At 40.6% G+C, this 21,417-nt stretch overlaps 1 protein-coding gene across 3 annotated transcripts in view; it reads right to left on the minus strand.

Annotated features, from left to right (window-relative positions):
• The window catches only part of LOC105566305 (four and a half LIM domains protein 2), a 132,071-nt gene that overhangs the window by 62,420 nt on the left and 48,234 nt on the right, over positions 1-21,417 (minus strand). The window contains exon 1 of one of the 3 annotated variants that reach the window (XM_012020210.1): positions 6,666-6,769. The exons of the other annotated variants lie outside the window; for them this stretch is intronic. Coding sequence (XP_011875600.1) covers positions 6,666-6,754 — 89 coding nt within the window. The 5' untranslated portion in view covers positions 6,755-6,769. Of the gene's footprint in view, positions 1-6,665; positions 6,770-21,417 lie in introns of those variants that run through there. 3 annotated transcript variants of the gene reach the window in all.

Here is a 21,417-nt window from a genome sequence, read left to right on the forward strand (position 1 = left end):
TGTAGGATCAAGGTTACGTTCTGAAATGTTTCTTTGTAGAAAAATTAAAAGATTATAATATACTTACACGCATATACTATAAATTGTCAGTAAGTACAAATTTTTCTCACATAAATATTTCGGAATATAACCACAAGAGCTCAAAGTCAGATGTCTTGGGTGGCTTGGCGCTCTCGATAAAAATGGTGGGCATGATTGGCTCTGAGTGGTCAATCGTAAGCTACGTATAACCTGTAAGTCAGAAGGATTGGATTTTGGCAATCTTCTTATGATTGCCGCGTTCCGACTTGTGAGTATCTTATAACAGGCATATGACTCGCTGATGTCTTCTGATTACTCACTTCTGTCTCATTGTACACCGGGCTTAAGATTAAAAGTCTAATGTTCTTGTCTCTTTTGTGTTGTGCATGTATACATGTTTCCAACACATCTTTCTATGCCCTGGCTGAATGACAATATAAGACGTTAAATTATCGACAATTTCGAAGTCCAGTCGTCACTCCAGCATCCCCTTAACGCAATACAATTAGTCATGCGTTAAAAAAAAAGAGTATGCATTTTTGCATTATTCAATCGTGTTTCCAATACTTCCATACTGATTCGAATCGACGCAGTCGATGAATCATATATTTTTTCAAGCATCAGTTACAAAAAAAAGCATAAAAATCGATGAAGTCATGTTAACAGAAAGTTCTTCTTTATTCGTACGGCTCGAGTCGTTTCTACGATTGCGCAATCTACGAGCTCGTGTCAATTAATAAAACGTCGGGTTTAATAAACGAGATATGCGTTAGGAGGAAAAACCGCGTTACTAACTGCGTACCCCGCGAACGCAAACAATGCGATAAACTTCTCGAAATGTTTCCGCGTCTCCCATTATAATATGATACGCGCTATTATTATATGCTACCATTAAGGAAATCACGTGACGCAATTCCGCTACGCGCGCATTCAATTAGACGACGTCTCATCGTGCATTTAATTAGGAAGAAAAGGCACGATGAGGTGCTTTACGCTCTGTGTAACGTAACCATCGTTGCATCGTTACAATTCTGTGCCCAACGCGGAATACTTTTCAAGCGGCGCACAGCTCACAGCCGAATTTCGTCCTCGATTTCGTAATTTTTTAATTCTATAACAGATAACACATTCGGATTTTTATCAACGTCTCTCTCGTATCGGTGCTACTTCGCAATCGATCTTTCTTTTTTTTCCGTCTTATCTGATACCGATCGCGTAACACAACGTTCTTGGCAGTCGCGTTGCAATTGTTCCGAGAATATACGTTTGCTATCACGCGATGCAGAATCTTTCTTTCCGATCGCGCCTGTCGAGTTCTACCGATTATGCTAAATCGCCTTCCACGCTCATCCACGCACGAGTTTCGACTGACTCGTCTCCCCTGCGAAGCAAGGCGACGCGACACGGCACGGCACGACGGCGACCTTCGGACGCTGGTTTTCATTACAACCATTGTCCTGGACAGCGCTCGTCCGCTTTATGTCACCGTCTTCCGCACTGCTTCTCGATTGCAGCAAGCGAGCACCGCCGGCCACGCTCCGTGCGTCACTAATGCACATCGCGTGAATGGTATCGTCTCAATTTTTGTACTTTCTTTGTCCGTACATGTAAAAACTACGAACACACGCACAAAATATATAACGTATGTAAATGTAAAGCGTATAAAAACCGAGACCCAAAGATTGCGTGAGGCGCCATTATTCGCGGATGCTCGGTGCAATTTGGACAAGTACCGACGAATGACAGGCCTGGAAAAAGATTCGCGTGAAATAACTATAATTTGCTCTATACGTACACATCGGAAAAAAAGCGAACGGGCGAAAGAATACGTTGTCGAACAATTTGCGCGTTTGTTACATCGGTCGTAAATCATCCCGCGGATTATTCGAGGATCCCCGTACGTTCGCGACTGTTTCGCATTACGGCCACATTAGCCGCGTCTGCGTTTATCTTTATTCCGCGCGTTTCCCCGGCGCGCGCATCGAAATGACCTTCCATGAATCGCGGTTTCCAGCGAACTCGCCGTACGCGACGCTGTGCGTGCACCGATTATAGCACTCCGGTAAAGCCGGAGCGTTTTCCATTAGGCGAGAGAGAACGAAGGAGAGAACTTTGTTGTACTCGGCACCGAGTCGCGGACTTTGACACCGCGCGCGCCGCTAACGTCCTGAGATATTAATATCGATAATTACCGAGACGCCAGGAGTAGGACTGCGCGTAGCAAAAGCAAATTTATGCGTCTTGCCAAAGTATTTCCTGCTACAAAACGTCCGCGATAGCAGCCGTGCCGCGAAATTGTATCCTACGCGATCGTTACGCTCGCCATTTTATTTCATCGAAAATGGTAATTTTCAATTATTTACCGCCCGCAAAAAAACGTTTACGAGCGAAATATGACGCAAATCGCCCACGTCGCGTGATAGCGCGGCTCGTCATCGTTACCCTCGATGCCTCCACGACGTTGTGCACGCCGCAACCACGTTTATGTGAATTTAATGGCGACGAGCAGTCTCGGCTAATTCGATTAACGAAAATAATGTTTCTTCCAGAATCTATTTTCGTACGCGGGGAGAATTTTCTCTTAAACTTTAGCCTGAAAAGCATGTGATTGTGGGACAATGGGGCATTTGGAAGAAATTTATGAGTTTTGCGAAAATTTACATTTTATTAGTAAAATTTTTGAAATTTTTTGAAATTTTACCATACATTTCACTAGTAATTATACATTTTACTGGAAAAATTTCAAAAAATTTCAAAAATTCTACTAATAAAATGTATGAGTTTTTTAAGATTACTAGTAAAATTTTTTTAATTTTACCAGTAAAATGTATGAGCGTAAACTTGCAAAAAACTCATAAAGTTCTTGTATAATTACTAGTAAAATTTTACCATACATTTTATTTATAATTAGTATACTTACCAGTGAAATGTATGGTAAAATTTCCAAAAACTGTCATAAAATTCTGTGTAATGCCGTGTTGTCCCAATTATAATATTTGCGGGATAAATTTTAAAAGCAAATTCTCTTTTTTTCATTTATTAGCCACTTTTAGAGGTGCTCTTATCGATTCAGAATATGAGCCTTAGTCTCTCGGTTATTTTCGTTCCGTCTTTTCAAAGGAGTATAATCGATCTAAATCAGATTAGCGACACGAACTGTTTCAGTCTGTTTCTCTTTTATATCTTCAGAATAAATATCGGCGCGACATTTTATGAAAATCGAGCTTGAGACAACTGACAGAACGACGCCGCACCGGAAAGTACACGATTTCCGTCGCACATTCCTCACAATACAAACGTACTTCACGTGTGGACCAGTTCGAGGTGGAACAGATTGTAGTATCACGGGATGTTAAAACTCGCGGGTCGATTGCTTCTGTGTCGTGTCCGACAAAAGCCAGGAAAGTGTGACATTCGGAAGCATTATTTGAAAGTTTATTGATGAATATTACCACGTACCACAGTGGTCGAATTGGTGAGACGCCCACCTAGAGTGTAGGGAGGTCCAGGTTCAACCCTGGCTGAGGCAATATTTTTCGTAATATAAATTTCCGCCAGATATCGAATAATATTACTTGCTTGGAACAGATCGGCCCGATAAACCTCGACACACTCGCGAGGAAATTCGCATAATAATACAATACGCGAAATACACGGATGACGATCGCGTCGCGCTCGCGTCGGTACTGAATACGGACTGCCAGCGGCCGGAGATTCAGTCAGTGGCATCCCAGTCGATAAGGATTATCACGAAGGAATGACCTCGTTATCTTGGCAATCCTCGATCGACGTACTCGGGCGACAATCGGGCGGCCGGGCGCGTTAATCGGAAAGCAAATGTCACGAACGAGAGAGTCTGCTGAGCGGGTATCTCCAGCGCCGTTTTACAGCCCTTTATCATCCCGCTGATCTTCTTGCCTCGCGCGAGATTATGCATGCGTGTTATTTAACACGCGAGTGAATTGGCGCAAAGTGTATCTCAATGAGATGCACGCGGCACACGGGACGCTCGTCATCTCGCGACGGAGATATTGCGGTCGTTTCTCACTCGGTGGAGAGACGAGTAAATTCGCGGGCGCCCCGTGAAACTTCTAACAGCAGGATTTTATTTCCTCGTGTAATTCACGCGCAATGGCCTTTCATGGGAATTTAATTTACTGCCTTATTATACTACTTTGTTACAAGGGTCCACGTGATATTAAATGTCTATACAAGTGATCGGCGTCGCCTTTTTTAACAAAACGTTTATTACGATACTACAGATTTAACTTGAAACTTCAATTTCTTTATACCCAATGTAACAAATTAATCAGCGATACAATTATAATTTTTTTATGTTACTCCGAGTCGAAATTATGGCCCTATGTTGAACCTTTAATTTTATTATACAGTCGGACCTAGGACAGTAAAAGAGATCGAACTGAAAGTACAAAATTTACTCCTACTTTAAAAGTGAGAGTGTCGGAAATTTCTACTTTTGCCAATTTAGCATTAAAGTAGGTCCTTTTAAGTAGGAGCTAAAGTAAATTTTTAGAATTAAAGATCCAAGGGAGGAGTAAAAAATATAATGTCATCAAACTAGGTTATCGCTGGTCCATGTAGGTGTATAGATCAGCTAAGTAGGTGTAAATTATCCTTAGAAGTGTCAAAATAGTAACGAAATTTTCGACTCGGGACGTTGAAACTATTTCTTAGTCTCCAAATATGCCAACAGATTTTTTCTTTCATTTACTTTTGGTATATTTATTGCGTGTAATTTTATATGTCAAGTTACACACTATGTTATCAAATGTCGTTTTACGTTTTCTTTAATAAATTCCATATTTAGTTCTCTAATGAAACTGTTCGTTTCTTCCTCCAAAAATCATATATCATTCCATATATGAATAAATACAAATATATTTAGACTTTAGACGTTTCAACTCATAGAATCGGCGTGTCCGATCGATCCGAATTCCACCCTTCTATTTATAACAGAAATTATATGTATCATCGCAGCTACTTTGCGCTTCACGAAATGCATTTTCAAGTGCCACGTATAAACGAAGTCTCGCCGGCAGGTTTCTCAGACTGAGAATCCTTAGCAGCGAGACTGCTAACTGACTTATCGCGTTTTACTGTACAGGGGGGACGTTTAGTGCGGACCTCTTTCCGTCTCGGAGTAATAACTTACGACGATTTACTCGCAGCATTTGTCAGCCCGGTTCTCCACAGGGATACGGTCATTTTATGCACTGGACATTATTAATTCATTGCCAGTGTTCGGAGCTGCAAGCTTTTCGGAAGAAAAATGGCAATATTTGAAATATATGTGTATACAAACACATGGATTTATATTATATAAAATGGCGTTACAGCGTATTTACGTCAGACGATCTCACGAGTGCAGAGATCACTGCGTAGCAACAGACAATATTATCCGGGGTTAGAAGAATTGCGCGAAGTGCAGTTTCGGACAATGACGTGCGCTTGTCACAACAAGCAAGGATGCATTTATTTACCCCGATCGTAAAGACGCGCGCTCGATCACGAGCGTGGCGCGATGCCAAGAGTCGCGTGAGTTCGAACGTGATGCCTGGCGTATACATGACAGTCACAAAGAAGCTAATCATGAGTTTTTCGCAAGTCAGCGTTCATCGAGGATTCACACGTAGCCAACAAGGAACCAAGAAGTTTGCTTGTCTTTATCTTTTCCATTAGGATGAGGTAAACATTTTATTACCCCATGAATAAGTAAGATACATTAATGTTCAGCAAGTAGTGCATTGTAAGATCTATTATTTTAAACAACGGATTAACTCTCTTATGTAAAGCTTTCATTCTTTATACGTGCCACGTTTTGAGTACATTTTAATTTAATATCTAGTTTATTTGAGAAAACGTTTCACATTCATTAAATCTATTAAATAGAGGAAAGTCCTCTGTTATGAGATAGGAATCTAATATGAGATGGTAGGTTTTCAACGTCCAAATTCAATCACAAATCTTTCTTCGCAACGACTGCACGATCTAACAATCAATTTTCCACTAGACAGATTTCGCTCCAAGGGAAATAAATTCATGGTGAAACCAATAGATGATGCCTATTAATTTAGCAGAAACTCCGCTATCTCGTACTAGGAACCTATCTCATAATAGGAGACTTTCTCTATCTATTGAAATAAAATGCTACTCCGTTACAATTGTGCAGTATAATGACACAACTATGTATGTGTATGCATATCGCGAAGAGGCGTGTACACGCACATATCTGTTTTAAAGCAAGCTGATGACAGATGCGCGTATAAATCTTGTTACATCCGAATGCGCGTAATGACACGTGTAGAAATCAAGCGTCCGAGAATAACCGCGAAATGCTTTCCGAATTATCTTCGGGTAATACTTGCGAAATGTATTTCGACGAAAATACGAAAATAAGCAGACCTCCTAAATAGTTCATGCAAACTACCTAGACCCAGAATGTCTCAGATCTATCAGATACATCTGCTCGGCTATAAATCTGTTGCATTTAAAGACGAGTCTCTCTTAACGGAAATTTAATGCAAAACCGACGTCCCGTTTTCCAAGCAATATTTTAACAATTCAATTAACGGCCGCGTAAAAACCTGCAGATACTCCCGTTTTTCTTTTCGAATAACACTCACCGTGTGCCGTGACAAATCTCATCCTCCCGATGCATCTTGCTCTCGAGAATGTCGCTCGCGTGCCACGAATTCTCCCATTTGGCCCCCATCTCGGGTGCAGCAATTGAATAGCGTCTGCACGTGGTGGCCACGTGGAGAAACGTGACGAGAATCACAAAGGAGTTCACTGACCAAATTGCCGGTCACAGCCGATCAATTAAAGCGCCCCAACGAATCCGATCGTGATTGCCGGACCGAAGTAAACGGAAACGAGGCTGCTCTAGTTGAAAATGATCGTCTCTATTCGCGAGAGCAATTTACGGGCGTAAAGGATTCGGCACGATCGTCCACGTTCTCTCTCTCTCCGCCGACTTGCAGCCTGCTCCCGAACGCCCGTCCAATAACTTTATCGCCCAGGCTGTTTGTCCCGATAGCACGGACGACCGGTCGATCATACTCTAAATTTAGCGGTGGCGTATGAGCGAGAGAGAGAGAGACAGAGAGGAATAGTGATAGAAAGGAGGAAGAATAACGCACGCATGTATGCACGCACACGTCCGGAAGGGAAGACGCGATCGCACGCACTGAGAAGAAACGCGAAACGCAACGATGACGATTCGCCGCCATGCTCGCGCGTTGTCAATGTCAGCTGATCGCGTTGATAGGCGACTTTCACGTCGAGGATGTATCAACTTGTTCGGTAATAACCTTGTTACTTCGACACGTAAGCGTACATGTTCCTTTACCCGATCGAATGATGCGACTATTGTTAATCGCCTCGCCAATTCTCTGTCAATGATTCGGCACTGAATTCTTTACTACCGTCACGTGTAAAATTAGCAAGAGAGAGGAATACTTTTTTTCTCTAGATTTCCTACTTTACGTCAGAAGCGTGCGTGGTAGCACCTTTTGCATATGCACAAATATACAGGGTTAGTGCATTAACACTATCGACGCGCGACTCACGGACAGGTTTCCGTTCAACCGTAATGTATGATTGGCCTGTTTTGAACCTTTTTATCTAAAAAATACTACTGCTCGGAACGAAAAATGGCAAATAACTTTTTAATTTATTTTTTCGACGACTTTCTTGCTATGGTATTTTGATTCGCGAATTTCAGGACACCCTGTATAATTAGAAGAAATAGTCACGCTCGTTTTTTAATAATAACAAAAATTCACAGTCGCGGCCAATGTATTATACGAGCAAACATGGGAAATATATAAATAATTCTAATCGTAATCGATATTATTATGTAGAATAAGTCTGGTTAGTCTTATAATTATTGCACTTTCTATTTTTGCTCGTTAATACATTGGCCGCAATTTTTCTTATTAAAAGAATATTTTTGATAACTCTTACATAGAGTTAAAAAAAAGATAAAAGTAGAATAATATTATACACGTGAAACGTGTTGACGCTTTCAACCGTGAAACCGGATGTATAGTATTGGAATTTGAAGATTAAAATGTAAAATCGATTGCAAGATACATTGCAGAAGAAATTCGCAATGAAGTGCCGGCCGACAAAGCAACGTGTTTCCTGCCAAGGCTCGCGCATGGATTGCGCATTACAAATTTCCGTGACGGCATACATATACGCGCTGCGTCTGTCGCGAATGAATGGACGCCCACGCCTGCGTCTATCTGCCTTTCAATTTATATAATAAGAGGAATTTATCGACGTCTGTCATGGATATTACCTAACATCAGTTATCCGATAATTTTAGACTTATCGAACGCGCGCATCGAACCTAGCGTTAAATATTTGACGTGTCTTCGTGCCTCCTGCCTTTTATGAAACCTTGATGAGCCGGATTGTTATTTACGCCGAATTTTTTCTTGTAATTTACGTAGAAAATTACGCAGTAGCACAAGATATGCATTCCAATTTTACGTTATAGGGATTTTATCAAACGTTAATATTGCTAAAATAAACAACGTCAGTGGTTTCTTGACCGTATCTGGTGTTTTTAATAATACAAAAAATTTATTGCGAAAAATATTACCTTAGCCAGGGTTTGAACCCGGACCTCTCTACACTCTAGGCGGGCGTCTCAGCAATTCGATCACTGAGGCATGTTACGTTAATTGTAGGGAGGTCCAGGTTCAAACCCTGGCTGAGGTAATATTTTTAGCAACAAATTTTCTGTATTATTAAAAATGTCAGATATGGTCGAGAAAACACACTGACGTTGTTAATTACTGCTGGCGACATTGAAAAATATTCTTTCAGTTGATTGCCAAAATAAAGTCCAGGATACTCTGGGGGGAGGGGGGGAAAGACAGTTAGTAACCCATTTTGAGGCCCACAATTAGTAATCGAATTATTTGGATTGTACTCTGATGGGAAAAATTTTGACCGTTTTTTTTTGTAGTTAGGCAACTTAACATTTCGGTTAGTGCCTCTTGAGTGAAAATTATCTTTGCGTTACTGAATATCGGTAGAACTAATTGAGAGAATTGATTAGTATTTATACTTAAAAATCTTGGATATAGATAAAATAGCTATAATTGCGATTTTTAGTTGCGCGGGGTAAAATTCGTAAAAGATTAGAGTTACGTACAATCCAGATAATTCGATTACTATAATAATTGTGGGCCCCAAAATGGGGGTGGCTAACTGTCTTTTTTTTCCCAGAGTATGCGAGATCTAAAGTACCTATATTGCCGCACACCCCAGGAAAACGTCTGAAGCGAAGCACCCCGGAACAAGTGAAAATAGTAGGATTGCGTTTCTTGAAATCGTTAGGATATACTTAAATAAAAATATACTTGAATAAACCAAGACAAGAGATTGCGATCTGGAGTGCGTTAGAGTGTTCATTCTGACGCCGATGTTACAAGTCTGTTCAATCATGCCGCGTCACGGTCACCCCACTGAGCACCACCAAGGTTGATTTAATCATATTCTTCCATCACTCTTAATTTTCGCTCCGCCTATTGTAGCATCGTGACATCCGTGAAATTTATGCGGCGCGTTTACTTCAGCACTTCCGACGCCCGGTCGCGTTATAAATTATTCGCGCGCGTCCCGCGAATTGCCTCAAATGCACGCTACATCGGACGGAATCAAAACCGACCCGACGATGGTTTTCAGATAGAGACGTCGGCGAGATGTTTTCGCGACGATTTCTATGTAAATCGTTAAAGTTACTTATAAATTTGTACGTGTAATCCGTTAAAATTATATAAGGAGCTTCCTCGCTCGCACGTTTGTCGTTTGAAAAGTCAACGACCGAACGGTTTGACGAAACATTATATAAATATGCATTGCGAGGAGGAAGCTACCTTCGACAAGCTCACGATATTCTTCCGCTTAAGCGAGAGACACGTGGCGGGCTTCATGTAGACTGAAGACGACACGCTTTTCGCGGGGAATTCTAATACTCCTTCGTGCCTCGCTCACCCACGCATTGCATTCCCATACGACGGCAAAGAAGCGAGGGGCAACGGCGACGACGTGATTATGCGTATGCACTTCGCATGCAGGCAAACACGCATGCATACACAGCGTGTCGCGTGTCTACGCGACGGATACTGACACGCTGAAGTACATAATGCGATACGGCGAAAATGCGCGCTTTGTATCAAAGCGAGTAACGAAGAAAGGCCTCGAAATGATCGTGCGACCGGCGAGTTCAACGTATTCTCGTTATTACGGCGAACGCGCATAGTTTCCAATCGCGTAATGTATTTCATGCACAAATGTTTTTGTTAAAATTAAAACCGGTGAAAGGTAGGGAAGGCGAATGCGAGCCGTACAGTGGTAAGCAAGGTTGCCCGACTTTTTATGACAAGTTTCGGAACGTGGTCTATCATGCGAGAGGTTATAGCTTTTTCTCACAGATATGTGTAGTGACGCATTATTAAAATAAAGGAACGATACATACATGGAATGATAGAAGAAAGTCCTGTATTATGAGATAGGAGTCTAGTACGCGATACACGGAATCATAAGTTTGTAACCACTCGAGACAAACGTTGCAACGTATCCATCTCTCACCTTATATTAGTAGTCTTATATCACTGCGAGACCCATTTTGTTGAACGAAACAAAATTTAGTTGACTCAACTGAATTTGTTGTTTGGATATGGGCAGTCAAATCTTTCAGTTACATACAACAACAAAATTTACAATAGTTGGGAAATTTGGTTGAGTACACATGCGCAGAATCCTTTTATAATATTCAACTAAACGATTTAGTTTACGCAACACAATTATTTAGGACGTGATGAGATAGACGAATTTGTTAGCTCAATCATAAAATTTTGTTCAAATAAACAACTCATGGAAACAAAATATTTAGTTGTAATATTTATAAAAACTTGTATAAAAAAATTATAATTTGCGCGATAATGTAATTGTTATTTTAACCATAAAATTTTGTTCAGATAAACAACTCATGTAAACAAAATAGTTTTGTCGTAACATTTAACTTCGTTTCAGCAACATATTTTTCGTTTTATAAAATTACATATTTAGTCAACAAAATGATTCAATCAAATTATTTCGTTTCATTCAACAAAATAGGTCTCTCAGTTTAGTTATGGTATTATTTGCAAGGGTGTAGAACACACGGTGCACTTGTATAAAAAAAAAGATAATTCTCGCGATAATGTAACGGTGGAAAAAAAGTAAGAGACTTACACGAAAAGCGAAAGAAAGCTCGACTGCCTAAAAATGTTAAAATAAATCCCGACGCGAAAAAAAAAGGAAAAGTTTAGAACACTGCGTTCGCGACTTGGTAACTCGACATGATTTCTACGTATTTCCTCACAAAGAAGCTCGCTTTTAGCTTCTTTTTTTAGTGTGCGCATGACGCGCGTATAGGTGCCATTATAAATAAATAGTCGCGTGACGCAGAGAAAATGCATTTCTCACAGGCGATGTTGGATTGGTTTGTTTTTGGAGCTTCGGTATGTAACTTTCCAAATCTACACGTTATACTCTGATAATTAACAGCGAGGTTTAATTTCAAATTTTCCACCGTGATCCTCCGCACTTATTTGTTTAATTTCAATTCGTATATCTCTACGTATTTTCTCTATAAAGAGAAGCACGTACGAACTTTCTTCGGGCTGCGGCTGTGGCGGTACCGCTTGGAGCAACGCGAAACCGCTGCCAAGTCGCCGTCGCCGTTGCCTAAAGTCGCGTCCAATATCCATCCGTCCATCGGACATCGCTTGAAAGTTAAGAATTATCCTGTTTATTCCACATCCGAGCTGCCATTCGGCGAGACCGTTTTACGCGCAACGTGCACATGTGCCGCAATTTAAATTCGATACGATGCAATTCCGCCGGCAGAAACGGTCGTGAGGAAAATCGTAAATATAATCGCGCGCGGAGATCAAAGATCCGCGGCGATTATTACGGATCGTGGTATTAAGAGGCGATCGGGCGAATGAGCCGAGCGAGCGAGCGAGCCGAGCGTAAAGTTAAGTCGATTATGTCTCTATTACACGACGCGCGGGTGCCCACGGAATTCGTGACGGGGTTATTAACGCCGGGCATTAGACGCAGTAAATGGCCAGGCGCGTCGTGCCGTGATCTCCAGAAATAGTTCTTCCCGGAGCGAGAGATCGGTCGATTATATCGTCAGGCGGTTGATAAACGTATCGGGGTCTCGCTCGTTCGCTCCGTTCGTGCGATACTGCAACGGTATCTCGCGCGTTTTTCCATCTGGGGATGATAAGCGACGATATCTTCGACGTTAATTGCACCTGGTACGTCGTGGATCGCGATCTCGCTCGGGCGCGACTCCTTAAAGAGCGCGCATTCGCAGCGTGAGATTCGAACTGGTGCGGCGGTAATGATAAATAAAACTGGGATAAAGTTATTAGACGATGAAGAGAATAAAAGTTTCACCGTGAATCAAGTGTGTAGCTTTATTTTTTTTTGTGATTCCGACTAACCTTTATCGTTAAATATCATTAATAATGGAATGTCATGTATAAAACGGTTTAACACGTATATAATGTTGTTTCATTTACGTTTAACGAGAGAACGAAGTTCTATTATCTATTTACATCTACGAAGTTTCATTTCCACTGACATTTTGATTCGCTAAGAAGATACCGATTTGTAAATTAGATTGTTAATCGGAGTGTGTATCTACCATAGACTTACATAGCTAGACTGCGCGTCTTTATGGGCGCGCTGAAGACTACACAGGAGGCTAGAGATATTGCGTGAGCGATGCTTCTCTCTCGTTCTTTGTTAAGAGTGGAAAGAAGACAACGCGTATTAGACAAAGACACACTCACTCAGGCTAGAGACCCTGTAATCAGAGACTGGCCATAATACTTCGTCAAATTCCCGCGAGTGAGAGAGAAATATAGGCTGTCTCACTCGCAGGAATTTGACGAACTCTTGTGGCAGTCTCTGATTACAGGGTCTCTAACTCGGGCTATTGCTCTCTCTCTCTCTCCCTCTCATTTTAATGCAGTCTTCAATTCTTCTCACGGGCAGTCTATTTGTAGTTGTAAGTCTATGGTTTCTACACCCCGAAAAAAGATTTATTTAGGTTAAACAAATGAGATACGTTAAAATCATATTTCTTCGAATCTACTAAATTTTTATTTACTTTTGCTAAAACAATTTACTAGATTTTAATCAGATAAAATTTTGGTTAAGGTAAAGAAACGATTTCTTTGAAATTCAATGAAAGTCTTGTCGAATTTCAAAGAACATTTTTGTTTCATCTCGAAGAAACTTTTTCCTGGGCGTGATATAAATGTCATTACGTTATATCCACGTGTAAATGAATGAACATCGAAATTTTTAAATCCGCGATTTTCTAATATTCTCACGAACTTCTTGGAGACTACTCCAACCACCAGCTCGGCGTGGACTCAAAACTTTGCCGAATGCGGCTGCTTTACACTATTCTCCGGGCGCAAAGAGCTGCGTTATTTATTTCGATAAATGCGAGCGGGCAGAGCGAGGGGCGCACGTTCCTGCGCGCGCGTGAACCGCTGAGGGAGATGAAAGGGAAATATCTCGCACGGCGCGAAAATACCGCGCGATCCTTGGAAAACTCTCTCGAGTTTCGGTTTGTTTGGTAAATGCCTTATGGCCTCATCGCTAAACGACTTGACCCTCTCTTTCCGCGGCAGCGGCCATGGCGCCGGTAAAGTAATGCGGCAAGCGCGATATTTACCAGAAATGTCGCTGTCTACCCTTTCCCTGAAGTTCTCAGATTACACGGGCCAAGAACCCGCCTGCGGAATTACGACCGGCCGCGCCCAGATTGCCCGTAAATCCGACGATCGCGCTTTTAATTGCCCTGTGTTCCTTCCCATACGACACAAAAGCTTGCAACAACATTGCTGCAACGTTGCAATATTGCATATTGCAGTGTAATGTTACACAGATATTGCAGAGACATTTTTTTACAACATTACTTTAATAATGTCGTAATAATATTATTTTAAAATATAGATACAATTGTGTTAGTAATATGTATATTGCTTTATCTCACTTTTATAGTTTACTAGAAATGACAAAACGCGCGCTTCGCGCGCGCACTTTGTGGTTGAGCATTGTATATTTTTAAGAATTTGTATACACGCAAAGAAGTAATTGTATGCGCAACGTCAATTTAAAATAAAAAGTAATTTATTACTCACTGATACGATTCGCAACAACAGAGTTGTACATCGTTAACTATATGTGTTCAACTGTAAAAATACAAATATGTATATGATTATTATATACTAATTATATAAAATCCAAATTGTTATATTAAATATACTTTATATTTTATATTTTTAAAATAACTATATAGAATACTGAACAAGTCTTCCTTTTAAATATAAACTCACAAAATTGTATACGTATGGTTTTGTCTCTAACACTTATTCGAATCCTCGTTCGAATCATTTGAATAAATAAAATAAAAACACAGAACAGATGCTTCATTTTGCACAAGTAGTAAAAAACACGAAAATGTAAGACACTTACCTCACCATTTCTCCGCCGTTGCCCGATGCCTCCTCGGCCTCCTCTCAGATTTTCTTGTTGCACTAACACATCACTCACTCGCGAAAATCATCGATCGCGCGAAATTTTCGGCACTCCCGTACGCGATGTGAAATACCGCGAAACGCACGAAATATTATCAACAAATATCGCGTGATTTTCTATCGTACAAATTGCTCAAACTAACAACTTGCATTTTTTATTCGGAAGAATGGATAAATCACTTTTGAATTGGCGATATACAACGGCGAGCATCGGAAGCATAATCTGCGGTAAAGAAGTAATTATTAGTCCGCAACGAAACGGTATTTTACAATCTTTGTCATTCAATCTAATCCTCGAACGACAGAGCGAGTTACAGCGCGAACGCCGAAGTCGTACAAATTTCTCTCTTTTTCCGAAAATGGAACAGATTACACGAAATCGACAGATAATTAAAAGCACGGTGCGTAAACGAGATGTAACCGCGACAAATTACCACAGTTTACACTCATATTTTAGATGAGTTAGTCTCGTGAAATATCTATGTATACGTTGATAAAGAACCGTCGCCTCAACACGCAACTCGTTTCTCATTACAAGTTGTACAAACTTAATAATTAATCGAGGAACGTTACTTGTTACTAATAAAGGTGTGCAAATCAATAGCGTTTTATCCATACATTTATCGCGATCGAGTCTTCGAAACCGATAACGCGAAAGTAATACGACACACGGAGCGACTCTCGCTGCGGCCTGCCGGCTCGACGTTCGGCGACCGAGTGATAGCGCAGCGACGACCTTCAGGTACACGATGGCACACAAAAACATCGTACGTCACCGCGCCGAGTGAAAAACAACAAAAGAACGTTGAGAATTCGTTGGCCCGCTTAATCGTCGTACGATACCGCGCCAAGTGAAAAACAACAAAAAAACGTAGAGAATTCGTTGGCCTGCCTACGCAATGGAAAATTCCGTACTTAATATTTTATTGTACATTACTTTGTTCCGTGACTGTTGCTACGTTTTGCGTATTATTCCGCGGACTTATTGGTATTGATTAAATTAACGATTAATTCTGTTCAATCGAGAAAATGTATCGGAACAAAAATCGTTGTTATTTAAATTCTAATTACTAAGATTAGAGATTTTACCTCAATAGTTGGTGTATACAAATGTATATTTCTAAATTGCAAATCTTCATTTACCATGGATCTAAAAGAGAAGTGAAGCACACCGCGCTTCGAGAAAACCAATCGCGGAAAGGAGGCCTCAATTGTTTGATATTAACGACATTCGCGCTATTAACATCTCTTTTTTAGAAAGGGATTTGTATTATTATGTATATACATATATACATAATAATGGGACCATTTGCCTATGGACACTTGCTCTCACTCTTTCTATATTCACAAATGCTTTCATGAATTGATAGTTCTAGGTGCGAAAGGTGCAGAATCACTCCAGCATCTCCTTAAAGTTTCATTCTTTTTGCAGATCCGTCGCGCGGTATGTCGCTACACGTCCGCAAATTAAAACGTCCCGCGCGATGACGGCGTGCGTGCGCGAACACAAATCTGAAGTGTCCGACGCGCTGAGCCGCAGTAATTTGTCAATCTGGCACGTTCGCACGTAACAACGTCGCGTTGCCGATGTTGCGCGCGGTTTCGACCCTTTGAAGGCTCCGCATTTCCGATGCGGGAAACGTATGCCGTTAAGTACAAATGCCGCGAGGATCGCGATCGTTAATAATCGAGAGCCACCCTCGAGCGGAGACCGTGTCGGAGATAAAGTGCATGGAGAGTCTCGCGTCGCGTCGTTGCGCGTTAACTTACGACTCTCGACATAACATTCTTATATCTTGCGAGGTGTTATATTATCTGCCTAATTGTTATTTCATTTTAAGTTAAAAAGCGAGACTCTTTTCCTCAGCGAGAAATGACTCATCGATCGACGAATCGTTTCTCACTGGGTCTGGCATCAATTATTACTCGATAACAGCATTGTCTCATATTAATTATTTTTTTTCTTACCTATTTTAGACACTCATTAAAATTGATGCCTTCGTGACAAAGGAAAAATTTTATTTTTGAAAGAGACATAACTAGAGGTGTGACATTTTGATGTTATTTTTTGGCATTTTTGCGTTTTGTCTTTCCAGATTTTGCGTTATTTTGAAAATGTTTTTGATAATACCGTGGTCAGAGGTGGGCAGAGCTTCAGTAAGACGACTTAATATTTTGATGGAACAATGTACGACATTGATTAAGGCTAAACATATGTTAAAAAATATAACATAAAACATAACATATTAAAATAGCATGGACACATAGCAAAAAGTAACTAGTGACGAAGATGGCATCCAGCACTGCGGCTGCAGAGTTGACTTTGAACAATTTTCAACCTTTTTTCTGATACAAGTGATACAACATTGACGTTAGAAACGTTTACTAAGGAAAATTGCGATTTTTGACGTTATTTGGATGCCATTTTGCGTGTTGAGGGTCATTTTGCGTTTTAAAAACTTGCTAAAACGAAATTAGAGACTCCGAAATGTAAAGAGATGACATTAAAAACGTTCCTGGGGCATTTTGCGATATTTTGCGTATAAAGATAACATCGAAATGTCACACCTCTAGATATAACTTCAAATCCAATCCGGCTCCAGATACTCTACGACGGTGTGAAATCAGGAACTATCCGCGCGATAATAAAAATGCGACGTCAGGGTGTGTGGGTACAGGCACATTTTTCGCAAGCCCTACGGGCTCGTCTCGCAAAGGCATTATTTTTCGTTCGACAATCCGGCCGTGACTGCAGAGTTAAAGTATAAAGGTGATCTCACTGTACGTCGCGTGGGTGAACGGTATCCGAGACCCACACGCACCGCACCGCACACCTGCGTGTGACCGCCGCGCAATAATTCTATCGGTGCAATTATATTACTTGCGCGAGCACCGCCGTTCCTCGAGACAAACGCACGGCGAGGCCGTAAACCCGCGAGGAATCCGGAAAATAACAAGCGGAATCGATGAGGATAATTGGTGTACGTTCGCGGTAGGAATTTTCTTCAATTATAAATAAAACTAACTGTACAATAGCATCAAAAGTAATAAATACTTCTCTTTACATGTCCCATCCGCCGCGATTTCTTCAAGATAAAAGTACATAATAGCTAATGCCATATACCCATGCACCTTTGATTGCATAGTATATTATATTTGAGATCGCATCGAATATACGGATTTTCTCTACTTTTTACGTGTTTCATGCTATAACTATATTAGCTATATAATGTTATAGCTTTAAGCCGTACTTGTTTGGGCCACGTAAGATGAATCGCTGGAGAGAACGCAGATCTCTCTCTCGCTCTCTCCTTCTCTCTCTTTCCTCCTCGGCCTTCGCGGCACTTAGCCGTAAGTTCTCCGGCGAAGAGTGCAGGGACGTCGTTACTGGTCCAAGACCGAGAATAGTCTTTTATCGTGGCTTCGGAAGGAGGTGGGGTATCGTAAATCAGCGTTTAGTGCGTTTAAAAACGCGATAGGTGGCCGGATTTAAGAATAGCACGGGTCGAGAGAGTACGAGAGACGCACATGCGCGGGCCGAACGAGATGCTCTCTCGCCTTAAATCGCGCGAAACCGCAAAGACCGTCCCGGCGCACTTTCTGCATCCTGTCGCTCGAGAAACTGCATACATACATACGTAATCCCGCGCACGAGAATTGTGTTCGTATGTAACGTTGATAAAGGCAAAGGCGAAGCAGTTGAATGAGGATCCGTGTCACTTAAACGTGACCTGTTTCTCAAACGTCAAACCCTAGTAGCACAGTGCATTGGCTAAGCATTGGTCCAATACTGGAAATGCATTCACCAGTATTTTCCAATGTACAGCCAACATTGGTCATGAAATAAATGCAACTATTGCACGATAATAATTATATAATATTAGATTTACAATAGGAAATGCACTTGGCCACACAGTTGGAAAATTTGTGTTTTCTTAAAAAAAATGCCGGTTAAAATTTTTGTGTTAAATGTTTAACACATTGATGTATTAATTTAACATATTGCTCTTGTGTTAATTGACCTCAAATGTAAAGGAAATGTACGCGATATCAAAAACAAAACAGATGGCAAAATATCAACTAAAAAATTTTTATAGCCTATGATAAAAAGACGTGCTTTACAGGACGTGTCAAGTTTAAAATAAAAAAATTAATTCGTCGATTTGGAATAGAAACTGGACGGAAACGACAACTTCCACGTTTTGTCTCTTGATACCCCAATACAACGACAAAACGTGGTAAAATTTGTATCTGGCGTCACGAGTATTGAAAATATTGTACTTAAATATTGTCGCGCTGCAAAAATCTTGTGATAGAGAATACGAAAAATAATATCGATTTATTCTCGGGAGAATGCAATACGCACAAATATTAGAATTACCTACATATTAGAAAAGAAAACAAGTTTTGCATTTCTTTCTATTATTAGTAGCGCGAATTGTGACGCGAGGCTAAAAACATGCGTTGCGAATCGCGCTAAAACCTCGGGTCAATCATCCACCGGTCCGTATCGAGTCCCCGTTAGATTGATATCATTTCCGCCTCGTCCAGAGAAAGATCGTCGCCGGAAGAACCGCTTAATTAGTTTCTGAGAAACCCGATATCACATAATAAGATCTTACCGTAACTACGTTTGAAGATCTAAAATAGTTAGTATAAAATAGTTAGCAGTACCTGTCCAATTAGCCAAGAATGTATGTCGAAAGGATCAGCAAGATACAACTACATCACAGGAGTGCAATACAAATATGATTATATTAAGTTGTGAAAAAGACACAGTCAATTGATTTAAAGTACTGGTTTCCGATGCAGTAGACTGGCTATTTAACATTATTTTAAATTGACTCAATTTATATTTCAAGAAAGATGAGAAGAATTTTCGAAACATTTCCGTTTTTTAATATGATTTTTTGAGACACATTGTTTCGTATTGACGAAACATAACTACAAATAATTTGAAAGGATCAGAGTTTAATTTACGAATTATAAACGCTCAATGACCAACTTCGAATATAAACATGATTTATGCATAAGAATAAAGAGGACAGGCTGTGAAAATAGATTTTATCTGCAAACAAAAAATTTTTATAGCCTATGCAATAAAAAGACGTGCGTAACAGAACGTTGCCAAGTTTGAAATAAAAAAAATTTATTAATTGATTTGGAACGGAAACTGGACGGAAACGACATTTTGAAGATGATCGACGAAAACAGCCGTTAAATCACTCAATCCGCTTCAACCCGTGAATGTATAAAAGCTCATAAAAGCGTATTAAATCCGCTCTTTTTCCCGGAGCAGGCATGCGAGTAAATGGATCTTAACGGTACGTGGTTGAGTTAACGTAGATAATAGCGGACTCAAAGATTGCTCGCGAAGCTTGTTATAGCGACATGTGAGCATACGTGCGAGAGAAGATGAAGAGAGTAAGAGGGTCAGTCTTTCCAGATAATTTCATCGATGTGAGATTATCTCTCTCTTTCGAATTCTTAACAGTCCTGCCGGCTTTCATAAATTATATAGACTATCAAGTAAACAACCAATCAGGAAGTAATTTCTCGTGAAAACGTAAATAAACGGTATTTTCCTCTCGATTGATCGTCTAAATTTAGAAATAATTTTACTAAGTTTAATATTAAAGCTTTACGGCTACAAGTTTCGTTTTTTGCATATTAAAGTATATTAATTTTCGCGGCTACATTAATATACTTCAATATGCAAATATGTAACATTAAATTCTAAAATCGTATGTGATCTTACTAATCGATAAATGATATATCGAAGTACATAGTCAGGTACTTAGATGATAAATACTTAACTGTGTACCATGACTGATTACACACTCTAGAATTCAACTGTATGTTTTAATTAACACGGTGTTTGCATTTTTATTTAGTTTTAAGTTTCATATCTTTCCGTGTGCTTTCGAACCATTTCGAAAAGTGTCCTTTAACGTCAAGATATGTAACGCGAGGTCTGCGAAATACAGACAGCCCTCCTTAATTATTTAATCCAACACGTGGCGTAAAATATATATTATTTCAGACGATGGATCGTACATCGTCACGCACATACTCGCGTGCTCAAATTTTGCCGTTTGGCAAGATTAAGAATTCACCGAATGTAAGGCGATAGCGATGATCACGTCGTCAGCTGATCTCACCTGTTGCATTCTACGCGTAACACAATCTGCACACGCGGCGACACTCTCGTACGTTGATCTTTCTAATCTTATCTTGAGTCAGAAATGACTATCTTCCTTTATTGTCACTCATTAATTTTTAAACGTAAGCAGCGAATATTTCTCACATTCCATTCGTAAGGAGAGAATCACTCGCTTATGAGTCACTACACATAATCTTCCTTCTCGATGTTACAATCGAATTTTCGTATTCCTCTCGTCACCTCCTAAATCGTCCAATTTTGATAAAATCGCGACCTAGTACCGTGCCTCTTTAAATTCTAACGAAATCCCGTGTCCCCGTTATTCACTCTGAAACCGCCTAATTTCGAGACTGAGCGGAAACAAAGTAATTTTTCACGAGATACCGTTCGCACTCGCGCAGACAGTCGCGGTTTCGAGAGCGCCAGCCGGCCGATCCGAGAGCGAACTTGTGATCGGGCGGGAATTTGGAGCAAGCGTGATCGGAACGTCGACGGCGCGGCGGCACGCGGAACGTCGCGACGCGGCGCGACGCGGTGCGCCGCGACGGCGTACGGCGACAGGTGCCGAAGGAGCGTACGCGG

The sequence above is a fragment of the Vollenhovia emeryi genome, unplaced genomic scaffold (genome assembly GCF_000949405.1).
Source record: "Vollenhovia emeryi isolate VEMERY1.0 unplaced genomic scaffold, V.emery_V1.0 DF939145.1, whole genome shotgun sequence".
Taxonomy (NCBI): Eukaryota; Metazoa; Arthropoda; class Insecta; order Hymenoptera; family Formicidae; genus Vollenhovia; species Vollenhovia emeryi.